The sequence below is a fragment of the Heptranchias perlo genome, chromosome 23 (assembly GCF_035084215.1).
Source record: "Heptranchias perlo isolate sHepPer1 chromosome 23, sHepPer1.hap1, whole genome shotgun sequence".
Lineage (NCBI taxonomy): Eukaryota > Metazoa > Chordata > Chondrichthyes > Hexanchiformes > Hexanchidae > Heptranchias > Heptranchias perlo.
Window position 1 is genome coordinate 20,998,133 of NC_090347.1, and position 21,572 is coordinate 21,019,704.

General features: G+C 41.5%; 1 protein-coding gene across 2 annotated transcripts in view; it reads right to left on the reverse strand.

Annotated features, from left to right (window-relative positions):
• Positions 1-22: 22 nt before the first annotated feature.
• dus1l (dihydrouridine synthase 1-like (S. cerevisiae)) overlaps positions 23-21,572 on the reverse strand; it is a 75,857-nt gene continuing 54,307 nt past the window's right edge. For both annotated transcript variants that reach the window (XM_068004161.1, XM_068004160.1), the window contains 3 exons: positions 11,971-12,008; positions 3,159-3,234; positions 23-2,265 (listed from right to left, as the gene is read on the reverse strand). In XM_068004161.1, the coding sequence (XP_067860262.1) occupies positions 2,156-2,265; positions 3,159-3,234; positions 11,971-12,008 (224 nt within the window). In that variant the 3' untranslated portion in view covers positions 23-2,155. The remainder of the gene's footprint in view (positions 2,266-3,158; positions 3,235-11,970; positions 12,009-21,572) is intronic.

Consider the following 21,572-nt stretch of genomic DNA (forward strand, 5'->3'; position numbering starts at 1 on the left):
CAAACTCCTTTTGAGACAGGTATAGTTTTCACAAAAACAATATATTTTGCTAGAAAAATGGAGTAAAACTGTAAGTTCCAGTAAGTGAAAAGAATAATTAGACAAAATTGAAGCTCTTTTTATTAAATATTTCCAAGGAAAATATTAACAGTCACCAAAATTATAAATTTACCATTAAACAGTTGTCATTCAGACAAAATTTTTCCTTAAGCCTTGCACAGAAAATGTTTAAAACTTGGTTTTAAAAATGCCTTAATTCAGCACACCAGTTTTAGCTTTCCTTGTGTCAGCGGTCGCCAAACGCCTATGTTTAAAAAAAACTGTGATCCAGTCTTAATAAAACCCCTCAACCTTCCTCAAAGTCCTAGTGCTCAATGTGTTCAAAGGGCAATGAATAGTTAAGACCCAATGTATATTTTAAGGGGGTGAAATTGGTCAACGGCAGTAACGCAGAACGGGCTGAAAGTGAATCGGCAGCCCATTATACATACAGCCCAATCTTCTTTTCCAATTTGGACTACTGCCGTCGACCAATTTCACCCCTAAGAGTTTATGTGCGCGTGTCTGTGTCTGGAACATTAGTGCGTTTCTAAACTGTTACTTATCGTTTTAATGGCAAAGAACAAACCACTGCAGACCCTTGTATGAGTTATGGCTAGTGATCAGAGTACCTATAATAATACAAACGCAATGAAACTCCATGATTGCTTTATCTTGCCCTAACACTGATGCTGCACTCTAAACTTCAGAACCAGCTAGATTAAAAACAAGCTCAGCTAACATGAACTTTTGACCTGCATGCATTAAATTTCAGTTAAACAGAAGTTATTTCCAGCACAGGGAACTTTTGCCTCATTTTTATCCTATAACCAGCCATATTACTAGTAATTAAAAAAAATTCTTAAAAGGTAAACTGATGTGTCAATTTCCTTCAACAATAGATTGTTATTCCTGGGATTTAGTTACTCAGCTGTCACCTATCTAATACATTTAAGTTTTGTTTTTTAAAAATTGATTGTATTGCGCTTTACAGGTTACTCCAATTACTGTAACGGCAAATGAAGTCAGAACAATTTAATGCTGCGTAATTAGCTTTAGAAGACACTTGCATTTCTTTGATGCTTATTGAAGCAAATCCAAATTTAAAGGGAAAGAAGCTGGTCTTTTAATCTCACCTGTGAAATTTAGTAAACAGTTGTGAAATAATTCTTTAGTTTTTGTCACTGTGGCATGCACAGATCCATCTCCATATCGCTCTTTCCGTATACAAAGATGATAAAAGAAAACAACAAAGTGCCTTCAAACATATACCTCCACCAGATAATTTTGATCAGGTTCCTAGTAAACTTGGGTAAGCAAGTTTCGCTCACTGAAGCTCATGTGCTCAGTGCAGAAGAGGTCAGCACAATTTCCAAAAGCAGTGTGGGTGAAACACAGGCTCAGTACTGATGAACTCCTTGGAGGACTGCAGCACCAGGTCCAAAAATAAGACAAAATTAAAATTTTCTACTTTCTTTAAAATGGCTCTATGTCTATTTTGTTTTGCAATGTGTGAGGGATTTCTTTTGCAGATTATCATAGATAAAAGATACATACAGAAAACCTCTCTCTCTCATAAACTGCAAATGTGCTCAAAAGATTAAAGATGATCAAGTGAAATCTACCAGGCACTTGGACCTAGGGGAAGCTTATCATTTTTATCAGATTAGTGTTATTTCCATCCGTAATTAGACTGATTCTTTTACCTTTCTTTTGTACTGCTATTCTCCAAATATTGAGCAAGCTGTATACTTTTCTGTATTCATACGAGGAGGACATTTAAAATAGTTATGAGAAGCATATTTTTGTTGGTGGTTTCAACTGTTACTGATAAATATCATCTTCCATTAACATATCAGCCAAGAATTAAAATCAGGAATGGCAATCAGGATGCCAAAATTAGATTAGCCAATTATGACATGGAAACACTGGGCTGTAATCACAGCTAGCAAAATGTTGTTGATTGACTGGAATACTTCTCAGCAAAACTCAAAAATAACTAATACTTGGATGGTCAAAGAAATGTTAACCTTGAGCCCTGTGCATAAATATATACATTTGAGCGTGAGTGCGTTAGATCAGATCCCCATCTAATTCACTGGGAAGGTTGATTTCTTCAGGGATCCAAATGTTCATGAATTCTGACTCCGTTCTCCAGTATTTCCTCTTCCATTAATTTCCATTTCACCCGCTTCTCATGTTTAGTTTTGAAGAGTAATCCATGACCTACAAGTAAACCAAAAGGCATAATTTTGTTAAAAACTATATCGTGGCTGAAGTTGATGGAATAATCAATCTCAGCTGTGCACAATTCTAGTCCCATTGTAAGTTGTATTACAGAAGAGAGCATTTGTTCCTAACATTGCATTTATATAGCACTTTTAACACAAAAAAAAATCCCAAGGCGCTTTTCAAAGGCATAATCAGACAGAAGTGGATGATGAGACAAAAGAGGTATTAGGAGGGGCGACCAAAAGCTTGGTCAAAGAGGTGGATTTTAAGGAGGGGAGAGAGATGTTCCGACTTTACTAGTGTAAAAAATTTTTGTGGCCCTTTCACAAGCGGCCAGCAGCGATCCCTTTAAGTACCACTGCTTAGGCCGCTAAACACCTGGATACATGGGTGCAGCTCATGCTCCACCCACGTGTCCCTTAAAATTGCTATCGGGGTCCCAACTACGTCATTAGGACCCTGATTTGCATGGGCAAACGCCCTACCACTGCGCTGCAGCTGTCATGGGTATGCTGCTTTCCATTTGGCTGCAGCTGGAGGGTCAGCGTTAGTGGAGTGCTAAGTCTACTGATCCTATTTTGAGACCTTCCAATTTCAGCCAGTTACAATTGACATCATGAGCTATCCAAAAGCATCTGAATAAAGAGCTGTCAATTAATCAAGTTCCAAAATGCAGAAAGGACTTGATGAGACGATGTTCACACCTTGTCTAGGCCTTGGGGGTGGGGGTGAACTTCCATTGAGGTTCTCCTGCTCAACCTGAAACATTAACTCTACTTTCCTCTCTCCACAGATGCTGCCTGATCTGATGAGTGTTTCCAGCAATTTCTGTTTTTAATCCATACAACAGAATTCAATTTTATACATAGTCCTCGGCATTTACTAACCTGCACAGTCAGCCAGTTCTTTGAAAGCTTTTTTCTTACAGCATCCACGACACAGGTTGAAGATGCATTTTGTCCCCTATAGAATACATCAGATAGATGGGAAAAATATAAACTCCAAGATTCAAAAATCATACATATGGCAACTACAACACATGCACATTATTTGTTATAATTTACAACCATTTAGGTAAGAAATGAATGCTATGGACTGTATTACTTTGCTACTAATCAATATCTCTGTTTCTGCATTTATTAAACTCAAAACTCTGCAAACAGTAAAATAATTTGCTAGCACTGAGTTTTGGTTTCCTGCTAGGTAATTCAACAGCACTATAACTATTACAAAACTCTAAATACATTTTTGCATGACAGGCTTACTGTTAAGCTCTTTCCTCTACCTGCCAAATTTGGAATTTATGTGGGTGTATGGCACTATAAGGTCAGGGTGATAAAATGTAATTTTGAAATATGTATAATCCCAAGTCACATGGCTAGAAATGTAAACTTTGATCTGTGACAACTAAATGTAACTTGTATATCTGAGTGCAGGAGATATGGAGTCTAAGGGATTAGTAGGAAAGAATCTTGCAAATCCCTGCCTAAGGGATTTCTCTAAGAGGCTATGTATAGATCACTCCTTTCTGAAAGGCATTCAACTTTTACCACATTTAGCACTATGACCACTCATCAAAGCGAGTTGTATGGATTAGAAAAAATTGAGACTGATTCCAATGGTTCTTTTTTCTTCTATGTTCTCAGTCGCTTCTCCCTCCAAACATATTCAGGGTTACAATCAGGACTCCGGGTGGGGACTATTGAGCCAGAACAGTTTAAACTATAATAACTAAAAGGTGAAGGATGATCATCTTCAAAGTCCACAATAGGGGTGGCGTTCACAATAAGCCTTGCACGGTTTTATGACTTGTTTGATGGCACTGAACTCTTACATCTACAGATGTGCTGCTGGTACAGAAGAGAATCTCAAGAAGTATTTATATAAATGTAATCATAGATATGAATACAGAAGTTGATTTTTGATCAGTACAATAAAATGTTTTTTTTTGACAATGTTGTTTTGAGGTGAAATGTTAGTGTGTGGGAATGGAATATTCTTCCACTTTTCAGTAGCAATATGGTCAGATAAGACTACACAGTATAGGGAAAACAAAAGAACAATATTGTATTCTCTAGAGATTCTGTCCTTGTTACCAGTTTAACTCAATACATTCTGGAAACATACAGTATTGCAATTATTCATCTCTTCCCTTTGGCTCTGATCTCCCTTGCTTACTTTAGATGAAAATTAAGAATGGACTTAAAACTTGAACCCACCACAGCATGTATTTCTCATCTCAGTTCTAGGGATTGCTGATGTCATTATTTTGCTAAATTTGTTGTTTATGGTGGCTGTCAATAACTGGTTGATAACAGAAAGATCTTTGCTTCTAAATCCTATGTTCTTGTTTGTGCCAAAACAAAATAGTGTTAATCCTCCAATATTAAAGAACCTGGATATGCAAAAGTTTGACTGTTGAGAGTAGCTTTCTTTTAACATATACTTCTGCTTCAGAGCACCTAACCAGTTCTGATACGTTTCATTTGGAGAGGCAAAATAATGTGTGGGATTCAATAAGAATTTTAAAACTAGGAACCATCATCAGCCAGTGGTCAGGTTGGACACGACCACAATTAGTCCGTTTGGAATAGACTTAAGATGGCATCAATGAAAAATAGTGTGAGAATCTTACAAACTAAACTACAAGTAAAACTTAAGAAACTCAATTAAACTTCAAAGGAAATCCCTCTCTGAGCACCAAGATTGCAGGAGAAAGTTTTAAAACTATAAACAAACAAGTTAGAAAGTTCTCTATATGGAGATTATGAACTTTTCTGATGTTGGACAATGGGGAGAGGAAAAAAAAAGGACCAGGAATACAATAGCTTTCCAATTCGAAGTTATTGCTTCATTTTAGCAAAATGTTATTGCTCCAGAAATTATTCCTCTTCGACCCAAATTTACAACAAATTGTAATTCAGTCCACATCATGGATTTTACTTCTATATGGTATTTTTTTTAAACTCAAAAATCATTGTGTAATTTCAAAAACAGAAACACTTCAGTACTGTCCAAAACTGTTCTCAAAAATAGTCTGAATTCAGATTTGTTCCGAAACTCAGTTTGTATGTTTATTATGTGTTAAAATAATTGCTGCCTCAGGTAAAACATTCTTGTAAAATAGATTATAGAGTATACTCCACCTAAAGATACTTGTAGTGTCATATGTCAATATTTCTGTATTACTGCTAGCAGGCTCTCCCGATTGTAGAAGACATCACAGCTAAATCCCAATTTTCAAACTTTGTGCACTGGTGGCTTTTATACTGAGCCATAAGAGAAAAAGGAACTGCAAGTCTAAAACTGCACATTACAGTAAAAATACAATGAATTTTGTGAGGGAAAAATAATGTATTACTACATTTTATGTTTCATCATATCTCAATGTAATACCTATGGGGCACACAAGAACATGAAAAATAGGAGAAGGAGTAGGCCATATGGGCCCTCGAGCCCTGTTCCGCCATTCAATAAGATCATGGCTAATCTTCGATTTCAACTCTACTTTCCTGTTTGATCCCCATATCCCTTGATTCCCCTAGAGTCCAAAAATCTATCTATCTTAGCCTTGAACATATTCAACGACTCAGCATCCACGGCCCTCTGGGATAGAGAATTCCAAAGATTCACAACCCTCTCTGAAGAAATTCCTCCTCATCCCAGTCTTAAATGGCTGACTCCTTATCCTGAGACTATGCCCCCTAGTTCTAGACTCTCCAGCCATGGGAAACAACCTCTCAGCATCTACTCTGTCAAGCCCCCTCAGAATCTTGTATGCATCAATGAGATCATCTCTCATTCTTCTAAACTCCAGAGAGTATAGGCCCATTCTACTCAATCTTTCCTCATAGGACAACCCTCTCATCCCAGGAATCAATCTAGTGAACCTTCGTTGCACTGCCTCTAAGGCAACTGTATCCTTCCTTAAGTAAGGAGACCAAAATTGTACACAGTACTCCAGGTGAAGTCTCACCTGGGATATTGCAGCAAGACTTCCTTGCTCTTGTACTCTAACCCCCTTGCAATAAAGGCCAACATGCCATTTGCCTTCCTTATTGCTTGCTGTACCTGCCTGCTAACTTTTTGTGTTTCTTGTATGAGGACACTCAAATCTCTCTGAACATCAACATTTAATAGTTTCTCACCATTTAAAAAATATTCTCTTTTTCTATTCTTCTCAGTACCAGTAAAAACACAGGTATCAATAATGATACTGTTGTAGGTGTTTTTAAATGTGGACAGCTGAACATCGGATATTTCCACTGTTTCTGAATATTTAGTCATCTCTCCATTTGTGTGTAGTAAAATTCTCTTCCTCTCATATATAGGTATTACCTAAAAGTTCTTTCCTTCTACATCCTTTATGACAGTCTTTTCTTTTTAAAGAAAGTGAATTACTCACAACACTGACTGCTACTATTCATCCATTTGGTCCTACCAATCACTAAGTCCAAGCAACCAACTAAGGTCAGTTCAATCTTCCACTTTTTGTCTTATAAGTTCTTTACTGTAAATTTCAGGTGAAAACAGGTTGTTTTCATGTATTTTGAATTCAGAAAAGAAGGTGTGGCCAGGCATTCGACAAGGTGCCACATAAAAGATTATTGCTCAAGATAAAGAATCACTGGATTGGGGGTAATATTCTGGCATGGGTGGAGGATTGGTTATCTAACAGGAAGCAGAGAGTTGGGATAAATGGTTCATTCTCGGACTGGCAACCAGTAGCCAGTGGTGTTCCGCAGGGGTCGGTGCTGGGTCCCCAACTCTTTACAATCTACATTAACGATTTGGAGGAGGGGACCGAGTGTAACATATCAAAGTTTGCAGATGATACAAAGATGGGAGGGAAAGTGGAGAGTGAGGAGGACATAAAAAACCTACAGGGGGATATAGACAGGCTGGGTGAGTGGGCAGAGATTTGGCCAATGCAATACAATATTGGAAAATGTGAGGTTATGCACTTTGGCAGGAAAAATCAGAGAGCAAGTTATTATCTTAATGGCGAGAAACTGGAAAGTACTGCAGTACAAAGGGATCTGGGGGCCCTAGTGCAAGAAAATCAAAAAGTTAGTATACAGGTGCAGCAGGTGATCAAGAAGACCAATGGAATGTTGGCTTTTATTGCTAGGGGGATAGAATATAAAAACAGGGAGGTATTGCTGCAGTTATATAAGGTATTGGTGAGACCGCACCTGGAATACTGCATACAATTTTGGTGTCCATACTTAAGAAAAGACATACTTGCTCTCGAGGCAGTACAAAGAAGGTTCACTCGGTTAATCCCGGGGATGAGGGGGCGGACATATGAGGAGAGGTTGAGTAGATTGGGACTCTACTCATTGGAGTTCAGAAGAATGAGAGGCGATCTTATTGAAACATATAAGATTGTGAAGGGGCTTGATCGGGTGGATGCAGTAAGGATGTTCCCAAGGATGGGTGAAACTAGAACTAGGGGGCATAATCTTAGAATAAGGGGCTGCTGTTTCAAAACTGAGATGAGGAGAAACTTCTTCACTCAGAGGGTAGTAGGTCTGTGGAATTTGCTGCCCCAGGAAGCTGTGGAAGCTACATCATTAAATAAATTTAAAACAGAAATAGACAGTTTCCTAGAAGTAAAGGGAATTAGGGGTTAAGGGGAGCGGGCAGGAAATTGGACATGAATTTAGATTTGAGGTTAGGATCAGATCAGCCATGATCTTATTGAATGGCGGAGCAGGCTCGAGGGGCCAATTGGCCTACTCCTGCTCCTATTTCTTATGTTCTTACGTTCTTATACAGATTTAAACATTGCATTAATTTAAACTGGATCATAAATTACTGGGCAGCAATGTAAAACAAATGTTGGCACCAGCTAAATGATCACTACCACAATATTTATCACCAATGAACATTCCTCAATTCTTAAGCACCAGAGGTCAGACAGACAGAGAGGTAGAGAGAGTCTTGACCACATATTGACCCCAGGATGAGAAAGACTGGGAATAGATGCCACAATTATATTAAGCATATTATTCTTTCACCTCCGGGACTATGCCTAATTCCAGCAGAGACTTATAGAATGAAATTCTGCTGTCTGTCAACTAGCTGAGTGAATTATGTGAAATGAGTTTTCCAGGCTCACCCCAATTCCTGGTAGCCATGGGCCCACAGCACAAAAATGCAGTAATTGGAAATCCCACTCATGAAAACATCAGACAGGATACTCTTCTGAGTTTGGGCTGAGCAAGGGGAGCTATAATGTGCATTTAACCATGAGAATGCCTAATGTTAACTCAAGGTGTCCAAAATGAGAGTGTTCCATTTTCTAGTGCTAATGTCACTCAATTGGATGAGAATAAAATGTATCCAAATTTTTTTTTAAAAAGTTTAAGAAAGATGACTCATTTTACAATGCAATTTTGTACTAAATGTAATTATCCTCCACCATTCTAACTAATTTTTCTTTTTCAGCTGAAACCTTCCATCTAGTTTAAGTCTCCAATGGGAAGGTTTCCATTTGCCTGTGATAGACTGACACTTTTGCTTAGAAAGGCATCCACTTACCTAAGCCCAGTGAATTTAGGTGTAGTTTGGCAAGATCAGAGGCTTACAGGCCACCAGATGTCTGGAAGAGTACTGCTAGAGTTTAAATGGCTAAAACCATGTAGGCTATCAGCACAGATCACTGGTAAGCTTCCTTATGCTTGTCTCCAGCTAAGACCATCCTATCTGTTATGGCACTGGAATGCAGGGTTATCTGGAGCATAGTGGGAAGAATGCCATCCCCTGGGACAGTTCCTTCAATGACTGATTAACCATCATGTGGAGATGCCGGTGATGGACTGGGGTGGACAAATGTAAGGAATCTTACAACACCAGGTTATAGTCCAACAAATTTATTTTAAAATCACAAGCTTTCGGAGATTATCCCCTTCGTCAGGTGAATGAGTGAAAAGGTTCTCAAATCGCATATCTTATACTAGGCTGGGTAAGCGTTCTCCAAGGCGGCCTTCGAGACACACGACAACGCAAAATCGTCGAGCAGAAGTTGATAGCCAAGTTCCACACCCATGAGGACGGCCTCAACCGGGATCTTGGGTTCATGTCACGCTACACGTAACCCCACCAGCAAAAAGGAGGAAAAAAATTATGTTTTTAATATTCCCTCTCTCTCTCTGCCATTTGGGTTTCTTTCTGTCTGTCTGTGTAATTGACACAATGTATATCCAGTGTACTGGGACGTGCTGTTCTCCGTGACTGGCCTGTTTGAATAACAACGACACCTTTCGATTGGTGTGATGCTGTCCCAGCCTCGTATAAGATATGCGATTTGAGAACCTTTTCACTCATTCACCTGACGAAGGGGATAATCTCCGAAAGCTTGTGATTTTAAAATAAATTTGTTGGACTATAACCTGGTGTTGTAAGATTCCTCGATTAACCATCAGCATTGAACTGGACTGTGGACCTGCTTAACTGGGTGTATCAGCTTCAACTCCATGAGGACCCCACTTACTTCTCTTCCCCAAAAAGGATAGCCTTCACTGAAATATATTGGGGTCGACTTTAACTGTTCCCACCAGGCGGGTAACAGGCGGCAGCAGGTCAGCCACCCATTTTACACCCCATCCGATTCTCCTTTCCACTGAATGTATCTGTTCCGGTATAATGTTGCTTCATTATTTTTAAATATCACATCATCCACTTTTGGTACAGGCTTACTATATCTTTGAATTTAGTTTGCCCTTCACATTAAAATGAACAGGTTATTATCCAGCTGGAGGAAGTCACAGGAGAACAGAGATATTGAAGGGAAAAAGTTTAGTATGTGGAGGATGAACTCCATTTTCAGAATGGAAGAACAAACCAAAGGTAGATAATTAAAATTCTTCCCCATATGTTCACCTTCCACATACAAATCAATTATATCAAAGCAGTACAATAACAGACGTAGGGAACTCTGGGGCTTCTGTGCTTCAAACTGGCCTTAAAATTAAGTCAAATGCTTGGCATTTTAAGCGGTCATATCAAGACAACAACATGCAAATTATTCATGCAGCTGCCTTGCAGATATAGTTAAGAGAGAGCTTTTCATTATGTGTCTATGGCACAGGCCGCACAAGCTGCCCTCTTCAAACCTGCCATAAGGCAACTGCATGTGCTTAGTTTTAAGATTTTAGATAAGCATTTTGTTTGCGCTCATTATTGCTCATTTTTCTCTGATCATCTTCTGTTTTGACACAGCAGGTAACAGTATGAATAATGATGATGATACTAAGGAGAGGTAATTTTAAGAGTCTGTGCTGCTAGCAGAGAAATCCTCCCACTGGCAACATTAATCAGAAATTTGAGTGCACACTGCCCAAGATCTTCGACCATTAATGGTCAGAAAATTATGGCAGTGCTCACCTGAATTTTCTAGTTGCACTACCAGCCGGTGAGGCGTCTTGCCAACAGCACAGCCTCATAAAATTACCTCTTAAGAAGTGAGTTAATCAGTGCCCAGACTCAATGATAATACAAACACCATCAGGCAGTTTATATTGAACTACATGAAACTCAGTAGAACCAACAGTTTAAAAGAAATACAAGGTAGATGCAACCTCCAGAGATGAGAATCACTTGAGCTCATTTAAACCCTTTTAGCACTGTGCTCATAAAGCAAATTTTTAAGCTGCTCTCTTCAACTTTCAATAAACTGGATTTTTTTTTGCCTGGTTTCAAAATAGGTTGATCAAAAAGCCTGTCATCTTAAGTTTTCAGATCTAGATTATAACAGCCATTTAACAAATTTGCTTCAAGAATGCATAGTGGAACAAGGGTGTAAATTAGTTTGTGGAACTTGAATTTGGAAGTTGGGGTAGAGGCACTCAGTGTGAAGAGGGAGGAGTTTGTACTCAGCAAGGGAAAGAGAGAGCATCAGGCCTAAGAGCTTAGCAGAGCCTCCAAGGGCCACAAGTGATCAAAAAGCCATACACTATCACTGCTCTAATGAAGGAGTCAATTAGAATATGCCTTTGCTTTACTTGATGGGTTTTCAAACATCTAAAGTGCAATATAAAGAAATAAGTTCTGCAATCTTCTATTTAACCACAGATTGATTAATATTTGGTTTATGTAAAGTTTTTTTTAAAAATACATTTTTAAAAATACTCTTCTTGTCCCTTTCCTCATGTCCCCTCCTGAGGGCATTGACTCCTGGCACCTGTGGAACTGTTGGCCAATTGCTTTTTTGTACCTTCCCCAAATGTCCATTATTCATGTATGAGCCTTTACAGTGAATACCAGCAGGGTATATGATGGAAAACACGCTGATAGATGGCACATCCATTGAAAGATTTAAAACAAAACTTATGAAAAGCAAGTTAAAATTTAATTTGTTGACTTTAGGGAAAAACAAGAGATGTGTTCACGAATATGATTTTTGTGACTGTCTCTGAGGTATTCTTTCCATAGGTTGCATGTGGAACCAACAAGGAAAGTCAGAATTCTTTCCACATCCGTAACCTTTTTTTTCAGTGATGGAACAAGTAAAACGTTTCCATACATGTAATGGGTCACAACAGCTTTTAGAAGGAATATAAGAAATCCCAACTTGCGGTTTTGTTGACATCACATGGAATGGACATACAAGAATGGACATATTTTAAGATTAATGGCTAATCTGGTTAGATTCTGGCTATGAACCTGCTTCGCACATAAACAAACACATCATACCTTTGGGTTTCCACACTGTTCGCATTTTACGTATTTAGCTGAAAATAAAAATGAAGTAATGTTAAAGTTAACACAAAACAGATTTCATGATGTTCATGTGTAATTTCACAAAACTTTTGACAACAATAACATTAAATTCTTCCAATCCTTCCAATAATCTTTAAAGTACTTTGGTGGAGGTGACTGAACATCTCAATGACAGCTCAAATTCCTAACTAAGTTCAAATTTGTCAGGTTGAACTACAGAATGCAGAAGGAATTCAGTTTGGATTTGGAGATCCCAAACCTAATGTTGCAAATATGAATCTCTACTCAAACTCATCTATTATTCTACTCCACAGTATAATATCAATGCTTCCTGTAACATAATGTCTTGATCTAGCTTTTCTGCTGTACCTTCTTTCCTTACCCGGTCCTCCAGAGTTAAGAGTTCATAGATTTACTTTTCAAAATTGGAACCATCTGTTCTCCTGTCTCTGCATCCTTCACTCCCTCCACTGTCTGTAGCTTGTCCCATAGTTCTCACCAGATTCATTTCCTTCATGAAGTCCCCTCAACCTCCTTCCAACCCAGCTCCTGATGCCCAACTTCCTCTTCTTGGCCTCATATCGAGAACATTGTCAACATCTTCCTTTCTTCAGGCAATGTTCCCTTCCCTTTCAAAATTCCTGTCATCCCCATCTTGTAAAAAGCCCACCCTTAACTGTCTAACTGTACAAAATACCACCCTATCTGTAAATTTGGGATATCTTAAGATGTGATAAGGTGCTATATAAATGCAAGTATTTTTCTTTTATTCTTTAGCTTTTCCTTTTTCTCAATAGTGTTTGAATGTGTCATTGTCACCGGCTCATCTCAACAATACACTCACCTCTCTCACCACTCATTGTTCCAAGTCCCTTACAATCTGGCTCACAACCAGCAGTGAACCAAGGCTGCTGGTTACTGTCACCAATTATATCCTGTGTTACAACAACAACTTTCATTTATATAGTGCCTTTAACATAGTAAAACATCCCAAGGCACTTCACAGGAGCAATTATCAAACAAAATTTGACACCGAGCCACATAAGGAGATATTAGGACAGGTGACCAAAAGCTGGGTCAAAGAGGTAGGTTTTAAGGAGCATCTTAAAGGAGGAGAGAGAGGTAGGGAAGCGAAGAGGTTTAGGGAGGGAATTCCAGAGCTTAGAGCCTAGGCAGCTGAAGGCACAGCCACCAATGGTGGAGTGATTAAAATGGGGGATGCGCAAGAGGCAAGAATTGGAGGAGCGCAGAGATCTCGGAGGGTTGTAGGGCTGGAGGAGGTTACAGAGATAGGGAGGAGTGAGGCCATGGAGGGATGAGAATTTTAAAATCGAGGCATTCCCAGACCAGGGGCTAATGAAGGTCAGCGAGCACAGGGGTGATGGGTGCACGGGACTTGGTGCGAGTTAGGATACGAGCTGCAGGTTTTTGGATGGGCTCAAGTTGAAGGAGGGTGGAAGATGGGAGGCTGGCAAGGCGAGCATTGGAATAGTCAAGTCTAGAGGTACAAAGGCATGGATGAGGGTTTTAGCAGCAAATGAGTTGAGGCAGGGGCGGAGACGCATGATGTTATGGAGGTGGAAGTAGGCGGTCTTAGTGATGGAGCAGATATGTGGTTGAAAGCTCATCTCAGGGTCAAATAGGACACCAAGGTTGCGAATGTCTGCTTCAGCCTCAGATTGTGGCCAGGGAGAGGTATGGAGTCGGTGGCTAGGGAACGGAGTTTGTGGCGGGGACCGAAAACAATGGCTTCAGTCTTCCCAATATTTAGTTGGAGGAAATCTTTGCTCATCGGACAAGCAGTGTTACAAATCAGAGACAGTGGAGGGGTCGAGGGAGGTGATAGTGAGTCAGAGCTGGGTGTCGTCAATGTTCATGTGGAACTTGACGTGTTTTCGGATGATGTCGCTGAGGGGCAGCACGTAGTTGAGAAATAGGAATGGGCCAAGGATAGATTCTTGGGGGACTCCAGATGTAACTGTGCGGGAGCGGGAAGCGAAACCATTGCAGGTGATTCTCTGGTTACGACTGGATAGATAAGAATGGAATTAGGTGAGCGCAGCTCTGCCCAGCTGGACGATGGAGGAGAGGCATTGGAGGAGGATTATGTGGTCAACCGTGTCAAAGGCTGCAGACAGGTCGAGAAGGATGAGGAGGGATGGTTTACCACGGTCACAGTCACATAGGATGTCATTTGTGACTTTGATAAGGGCCGTTTCCGTACTGTGGCAGGGGCGGAAAACTGATTGGAGGGATTCAAACGTGGAGTTGTGGGAAAGATGGGCATGGATTTGGGAGGCGACAACATGTCCAAGGACTTGAGAGGGAGGTTGGAAATGGGGTGGTAGTTTGCAAGGACAGAGGGGTCAAGGATGGGTTTTTTGAGGTGGGAGTGATGACAGCAGATTTGAACGGGAGGGGGATAGTGCCTGAGGAGAGGGAACCGTTAACAATATCAGCTAACATGGGGGCTGGGAAGGGAAGTTGAGTGGTCTGCAATTTGGTGGGAATGGGGTCAAGGGAGCAGAAGGTGGGTCTCATGGTCAAGATGAGCTTGGGGAGGGCATGAGGAGAGATACGAGAGAAACTAGAGAAAGATGCAAGTTCAGGGCTAGGGCGGGGGCACAGTAGGCTTGGTGGGCTAGGGGAAGGGAGGGAAGTGGCAGAGGCAGCTGAACGGATGGTCTCAATCTTAGAAACAAAGTAGTCCGTGAGCTCCTCACACTTGCTGGAGGTGAGGGTGGAGGAGGCAGGGGGGAGGGGTTTAAGAAGATGGTAGTGAAGAGAAGCCAGGGGTTATTTTTGCATTCCAGGATGATCCTGTAATAATGAGCAGTTTTGGCAGAGGAGAGCAGGACTCGATAGTGCTTCATGTGGTCTAGCCAGATCTGGTGATGAGTGGCTACAGCAGTTGTTACAATTTGCTGTTCCTCTTTAGTCTCTTCACCATCACTCTCCACTTTATTTTCACCACAGTTTTTCCTTTACAGTTCCAGCACTGCACTCTCATAGTGCCAGACCTATCTTTCCAATCCAGTTACTACATTTCCTCTAACTGTTTCTCCTCTAGTTCCCACATGTTCCCTTCGTGCCCACCATCTATATGCTACTTTTCAGCAATATCAACTGCAAACGTGGGGATGAAAAGATAATGGATTTTGGAACAGGTTTCCAGCTTAATAAATTAATGCAGTGGATTAGCACTTTCAAAAAAGAGCTGGTTAAATATCTGGTTACAGGGAAAGGGGGTTAACCCCAGCTTCACCTGTCCTTTCCCCAGCTCCTATTATGTGTGTTTTTTATTCTAATTTTTAATCTCCTTCCACATGATGGCCACTTGCCAGCCCCAAATAATTGCTCCCTCTTGCTGGATTGATTTTCCAGAGCCCTAATAATCATGCATAGCACGTACCCAGGGATCAATCAATCTTCATATACATGAATGCTTTTGACATAGATATAGAAAGAACATCAAAATTTGCTGATGATACCAAATTGTGAGGACAAATATAAGAGAATGCAGGAGGACAAAGACAGGTTTGGAGGGGCAAAAGGAATATGTTAACTGCAGTTCAACAGAGATAAATGTGAAGTTGTACATTTTGGGGAAAAAGAACGAAGAATTGAAATATATCATACATGTTAAGATTTTCAATGGAGTGAAAGAATAGAGCGATTTAGGGATCAAGATATACAGATTGCTAAAGCAGAATGCAGGTGGAAAAAAACAAAGATTAAATGAATTCTGGGTTTCATATATAGGGGCATTGAATACAAAAGCAAGGAGGTGATGAAGAATCTGTACAAGACATTGTTTGGGCAGTTTTGGACACTCCATTACAAAAAGGATATTGGAGGCATGGAGAAAGTACAATACAGATTAATTAGGATGAGAGGATACAGTTACGAGACCTGAAAAATTAGACTGTATTCATTGTAGCAGAGAAGGTTAAGGGGGAGCCTAATAGAAGTGTTCAAAATTATAAAAGGGTTTGGGAGAATAAACAGTGAAAGATTACTTCCACTGGTTGATGAATCGGTAACAAGGAGACATAAATTTAAGTTTAGTACCAGAAGCAGAAAGGAAGCAGCTAGAATTTTTTTTTGCTTTACATAAACATTATTAAAATATGGAAAGCCTAATCACAAAGGCTTTTGAAGTTGAGTCGATTATCACACCTACGAGGGAATTACATAAACATTTGAAAAAAAAATTAAAGGGAAGTTGGAAAAAATCTTTACACAGAGGTTGGGTGGAATTTGGAATTCTCTGCCACAAATAATTGTTAGAGTCAATAATTTATTTTAAAAGGAAATTAGATAAAGTGTATGGGGATCGAGAAGAGGAGTAGGATTACACTAGGTGGCTCATGTGGCGAATAACAGCACAGACTTGATGGACATATTGGCATGTTTCTACACTATAATAGTCTATTATTCAGTGGTACAGAGAAAGAGTAGGGATATGGGACAGGGAGCTAGCACAGGCATGATGAGCCAAATGGCCTCCTTCAATGCCGAGATTTTTGACTGCGTAAATTTCATGCCTTGCTGCCCACTCCTGCCAACAGTAGGCCTGAAAAGGCTCCTTGTGGTTTGCTTCAACTTAGTCCTGGTCAACATTCTCACTATAATACAATCTGCCTTCAATTATATGTAAGGAATCTTACAACACCAGGTTATAGTCCAACAAATTTATTTTAAAATCACAAGCTTTCGGAGATTATCTCCTTCGTCAGATGATTTCATCTGACGAAGGAGATAATCTCCGAAAGCTTGTGATTTTAAAATAAATTTGTTGGACTATAACCTGGTGTTGTAAGATTCCTTACATTTGTCCACCCCAGTCCATCACCGGCATCTCCACATCATTCAATTATATGGCCCTTTGACGTTACTGCTGATTGGGCAATCTTGCTCAAGTATATAATTGCTGTATTTCAGTTTATTTCATTTTTAAAATTTGCTCTTTTGCTTAGGTTTTTCTCCCAGCATGTTGCTATAGATTTCACAAATTTCAAAAATAACAGGTTAACATTTTATTTTAAAATCTGCCACTAGCAAACGACTCCCATGTCTCACAATTAAGACAGAACTTAAATGCTTCAGCAGGAAGTCTTGTATTTGAAAATGTGCAATCAGGTCTTTTATTACAGATTTAATGGATAGCAACTGTAGAGCTGATCTCACGATTGGGTGCTCTGATCGAGCAGCAGTGCTTGCAGTTTGGGAAATGTCAAGCCCACAGCTCATGATTTTCCAACCACTAATTTCAAAATGGGCCTGTGATTTCCTGACCTGTAGTCCCTGCAAGTGCCGCTTCTCACTGAAGCCCACTGTAGCACAGCAGAAAATGGTCCTTTTGCTCCAATAAGAGATTCCAAAAGATAGGCCTAGAAATTGAATTGTGCTTGAATCGGGGCGCGAGCTCGGTGCAGCACACGCCTAATGAAATTGGTCGCAGGATCACGCAAAATAGGTCCTCCGGCCACATTTCTTTACTACCGGCGAACTGCGCATGCCAGTCACAGCCCCAGAGTCAGCTCGTCAGTCCCAGGAAGAATGAAGAATGGACACGGTACCAACAAACTTCTACACTATGGATTTCTAAACAGAGCTATAATATTTTTTTTTATTCGTTCATGGGATGTGGGTGTTGCTGGCGAGGCCGGCATTTATTGCCCATCCCTAATTGCTCTTGAGAAGGTGGAGGTGAGCCGCCTTCTTGAACCGCTGCAGTCCGTGTGGTGAAGGTTCTCCCACAGTGCTGTTAGGAAGGGAGTTCCAGGATTTTGACCCAGTGACGATGAAGGAACGGCGATATATTTCCAAGTCGGGATGTTGTGTGACTTGGAGGGGAACGTGCAGGTGGTGTTGCTCCCAATGTGCCTGCTGCTCTTGTCCTCCTAGGTGGTAGAGGTCGTGGGTTTGGGAGGTGCTGTCGAAGAAGCCTTGGCGAGTTGCTGCAGTGCATCCTGTGGATGGTACACAATGCAGCCACTGTGCGCCGGTGGTGAAGGGAGTGAATGTTTAGGGTGGTGGATGGGGTGCCAATCAAGCAGGCTGCTTTGTCCTGGATGGTGTCGAGCTTTCTGAGTGTTGTTGGAGCTGCCCTCATTCAGGCAAGTGGAGAGTATTCCATCACACTCCTGACTTGTGCCTTGTAGATGGTGGAAAGGCTTTGGGGAGTCAGGAGGTGAGTCACTTGCCGCAGAATACCCAGCCTCTGACCTGCTCTTGTAGCCATAGTATTTATATGGCTGGTCCAGTTAAGTTTCTGGTCAATGGTGACCCCCAGGATGTTGACGGTTGGAGATTCGGTGATGGTAATGCCGTTGAATGTCAAGGGGTGGTGGTTAGACTCTCTCTCGTTGGAGATGATCATTGCCTGGCACTTGTCTGACGCGAATGTTACTTGCCACTTATCAGCCCAAGCCTGGATGTTGTCCAGGTCTTGCTGCATGCGGGCTCGGACTGCTTCATTATTTGAGGGGTTGCGAATGGAACTGAACACTGTGCAATCATCAGCGAACATCCCCAATTCTGATCTTATGATGGAGGGAAGGTCATTGATGAAGCAGCTGCAGATGGTTGGGCCTAGGACACTGCCCTGAGGAACTCCTGCAGCAACGTCCTGGGGCTGAGATGATTGGCCTCCAACAACCACGACCATCTTCCTTTGTGCTAGGTATGATTCCAGCCACTGAAGAGTTTTCCCCCTGATTCCCATTGACTTCAATTTTACTAGGGCTCCTTGGTGCCACAATCGGTCAAATGCCACCTTGATGTCGAGAACAGTCACTCTCACCTCACCTCTCGAATTCAGCTCTTCTGTCCATGTTTGGACCAAGGCTGTAATGAGGTCCTGGCGGAACCCAAAACTGAGCATCGGTGAGCAGGTTATTGGTGAGTAAGTGCCGCTTGACAGCACTGTCGACGACACCTTCCATCACTTTGCTGATGATTAAGAGTGGACTGATGGGGCGGTAATTGGCCGGATTGGATTTGTCCTGCTTTTTGTGGACAGGACATACCTGGGCAATTTTCCACATTGTTGGGTAGATGCCAGTGTTGTAGCTATACTGGAACAGCTTGGCTAGAGGCGTGGCTAGTGCTGGAGCACGTCTTCAGCACTACAGCCGGGATGTTGTCGGGGCCCATAGTCTTTGCTGTATCCAGTGCACTCAGCCATTTCTTGATATCACGTGGAGTGAATCGAATTGGCTGAAGACTGGCTTCTGTGATGGTGGGGATATTGGGAGGAAGCCGAGATGGATCATCCACTCGGCACTTCTGGCTGAAGATGGTTGCAAACGCTTCAGCCTGGTCTTCTGCACTCATGTGCTGGACTCCGCCATCATTGAGGATGGGGATGTTTACACAGCCTCCTCCTCCCGTTAGTTGTTTAACTGTCCACCACCATTCACGGCTGGATATGGCAGGACTGCAGAGCTTTGATCTGATCCATTGGTTGTGGAATCGCTTAGCTCTGTCTATAGCATGTTGCTTCCGCTGTTTAGCATGCATGTGGTCCTAAGTTGTAGCTTCACCAGGTTGGAACCTCATTTTTAGGTACACCTGGTGCTGCTACTGGCATGCTCTTCTACACTCCTCATTGAACCAGAGTTGATCCCCTGGCTTATTGGTAATGGTAGAGTGAGGAATATGCTGGGCCATGAGGTTACAGATTGTGCTGGAATACAATTCTGCTGCTGCTGATGGCCCACAGCACCTCATGGATGCCCAGTTTTGAGCTGCTAGATCTGTTCCGAATCTATCCCATTTAGCACGGTGGTAGTGCCACACAACACGTTGGATGGTATCCTCAGTGCGAAGACGGGACTTCGTCTCCATGAGGACTGTGCGGTGGTCACTCCTACCAATACTGTCATGGACAGATGCATTTGCGACAGGTAGATTGGTGAGGATGAGATCAAGTAAGTTTTTCCCTCGTGTTGGACTGCCGCGGGCCCACTCTGGAAGCTATGTCCTTCAGGATTCGGCCAGCTTGGTCAGTAGTGGTGCTACCGAGCCACTCTTGGTGATGGACATTGAAGTCCCCCACCCAGAGTACATTCTGTGCCCTTGCTATCCTCAGTGCTTGCTCCAAGTGGTGTTCAACATGGAGGAGAACTGATTCATCAGCTGAGGGAGGGCGGTAGGTGGTAATCAGCAGGAGGTTTCCTTGCCCAAGTTTGACCTGATGCCATGAGATTTCATGGGGTCCAGAGTCAACGTTGAGGACTCCCAGGGACAATCCCTCCTGACTGTATATCACTGTACCGCCACCTCCGGTCGGTCTGTCCTGCCGGTGGGACAGGACATACCCAGGGATGGTGATGGAAGAGTCTGGGACGTTGGCTGAAAGGTATGATTCTGTAAGTATGGCTATGTCAGGCTGTTGCTTGACTAGTCTGTGGGACTAGTTTTTGGCACAAGTCCCCAGATGTTAGTGAGGAGGACTTTGCAGGGTCGACTGGGCTTGGTTTGCCTTTGTCGTGTCCGGTGCCTAGTGGTCCGATGCTGGGTGGTCCGTCCAGTTTTATTCTTATTATGACTTTTTTTTGCGAGATTTTACAACTGAATGGCTTGCTGGGCCATTTCAGAGGGCAATTAAGAATCAACCACACTGCTGTGGGTCTGGAGTCACATATAGGCCAGACCGGGTAAGGATGGCAGGTTTCCTTCCCTAAAGGACATTAGTGAACCAGATGGGTTTATACGACAATCTCGTAGTTTCATGGCCACCATTACTGATACTAGTATTTTAATTCCAGATTTTATTTAATTAATTGAATTTAAATTCCCCAGTTGCCGTGGCCGGATTTGAACTCATGACTCCGGATTATTAGTCCAGGCCTCTGGATTACTAGTCCAGTAACATAACCTCTATGCTACCGTACCCGTTTTGAACTATAATCATTAACCTCTTTAGACATGGGGATAGAATTATGAACAGGAATATCATCTTAAAACATACACTATCCGGCAGTAAAAGCTCAGCCTGTTTCAAAGAAATCATAATGTGGTGCTCCTTCTCTCTCTTCCCCCAATGAAATAATTTGGTACGGCAAAATAACATTTTATCTTTGTCACTCTGCCTAGGTAGAGTAAAGCCAACCAAATTACCTGACCTTCTAAATTATACTTCTATCTCAATTACCGATGAATAAAAGTAACTATTAACAGATAACACAAAAGAGTGTAGTCCCTGCATGACAATAACGTGCTGCATTAATGCTGTTAGGATTTTAAATTTGACAACCGAGAGCCCAAGCAATTTCCATGCAGATAATCTAATTTATTTCAGCAAGCCATTTGAGGCATTTTGAACTAATAGCTCACTCCCAAGGTCAACTCATAATTTCATATCTTAATCCTCACAGGGGTGCACTATAACGTTCTGTTCCCACATACCCAGAAAAAATACATTCGAATGATTCATTTTCTAGTGAAATTACTTACTAAAGAGGCAAATTTCACAAATTTTAGTGTTTGTTCATCTTAAGTTGCAAAACACTTAGCTTCACTTTATTGTAAACAATTTTACAACACCAAGTTATAGTCCAGCAATT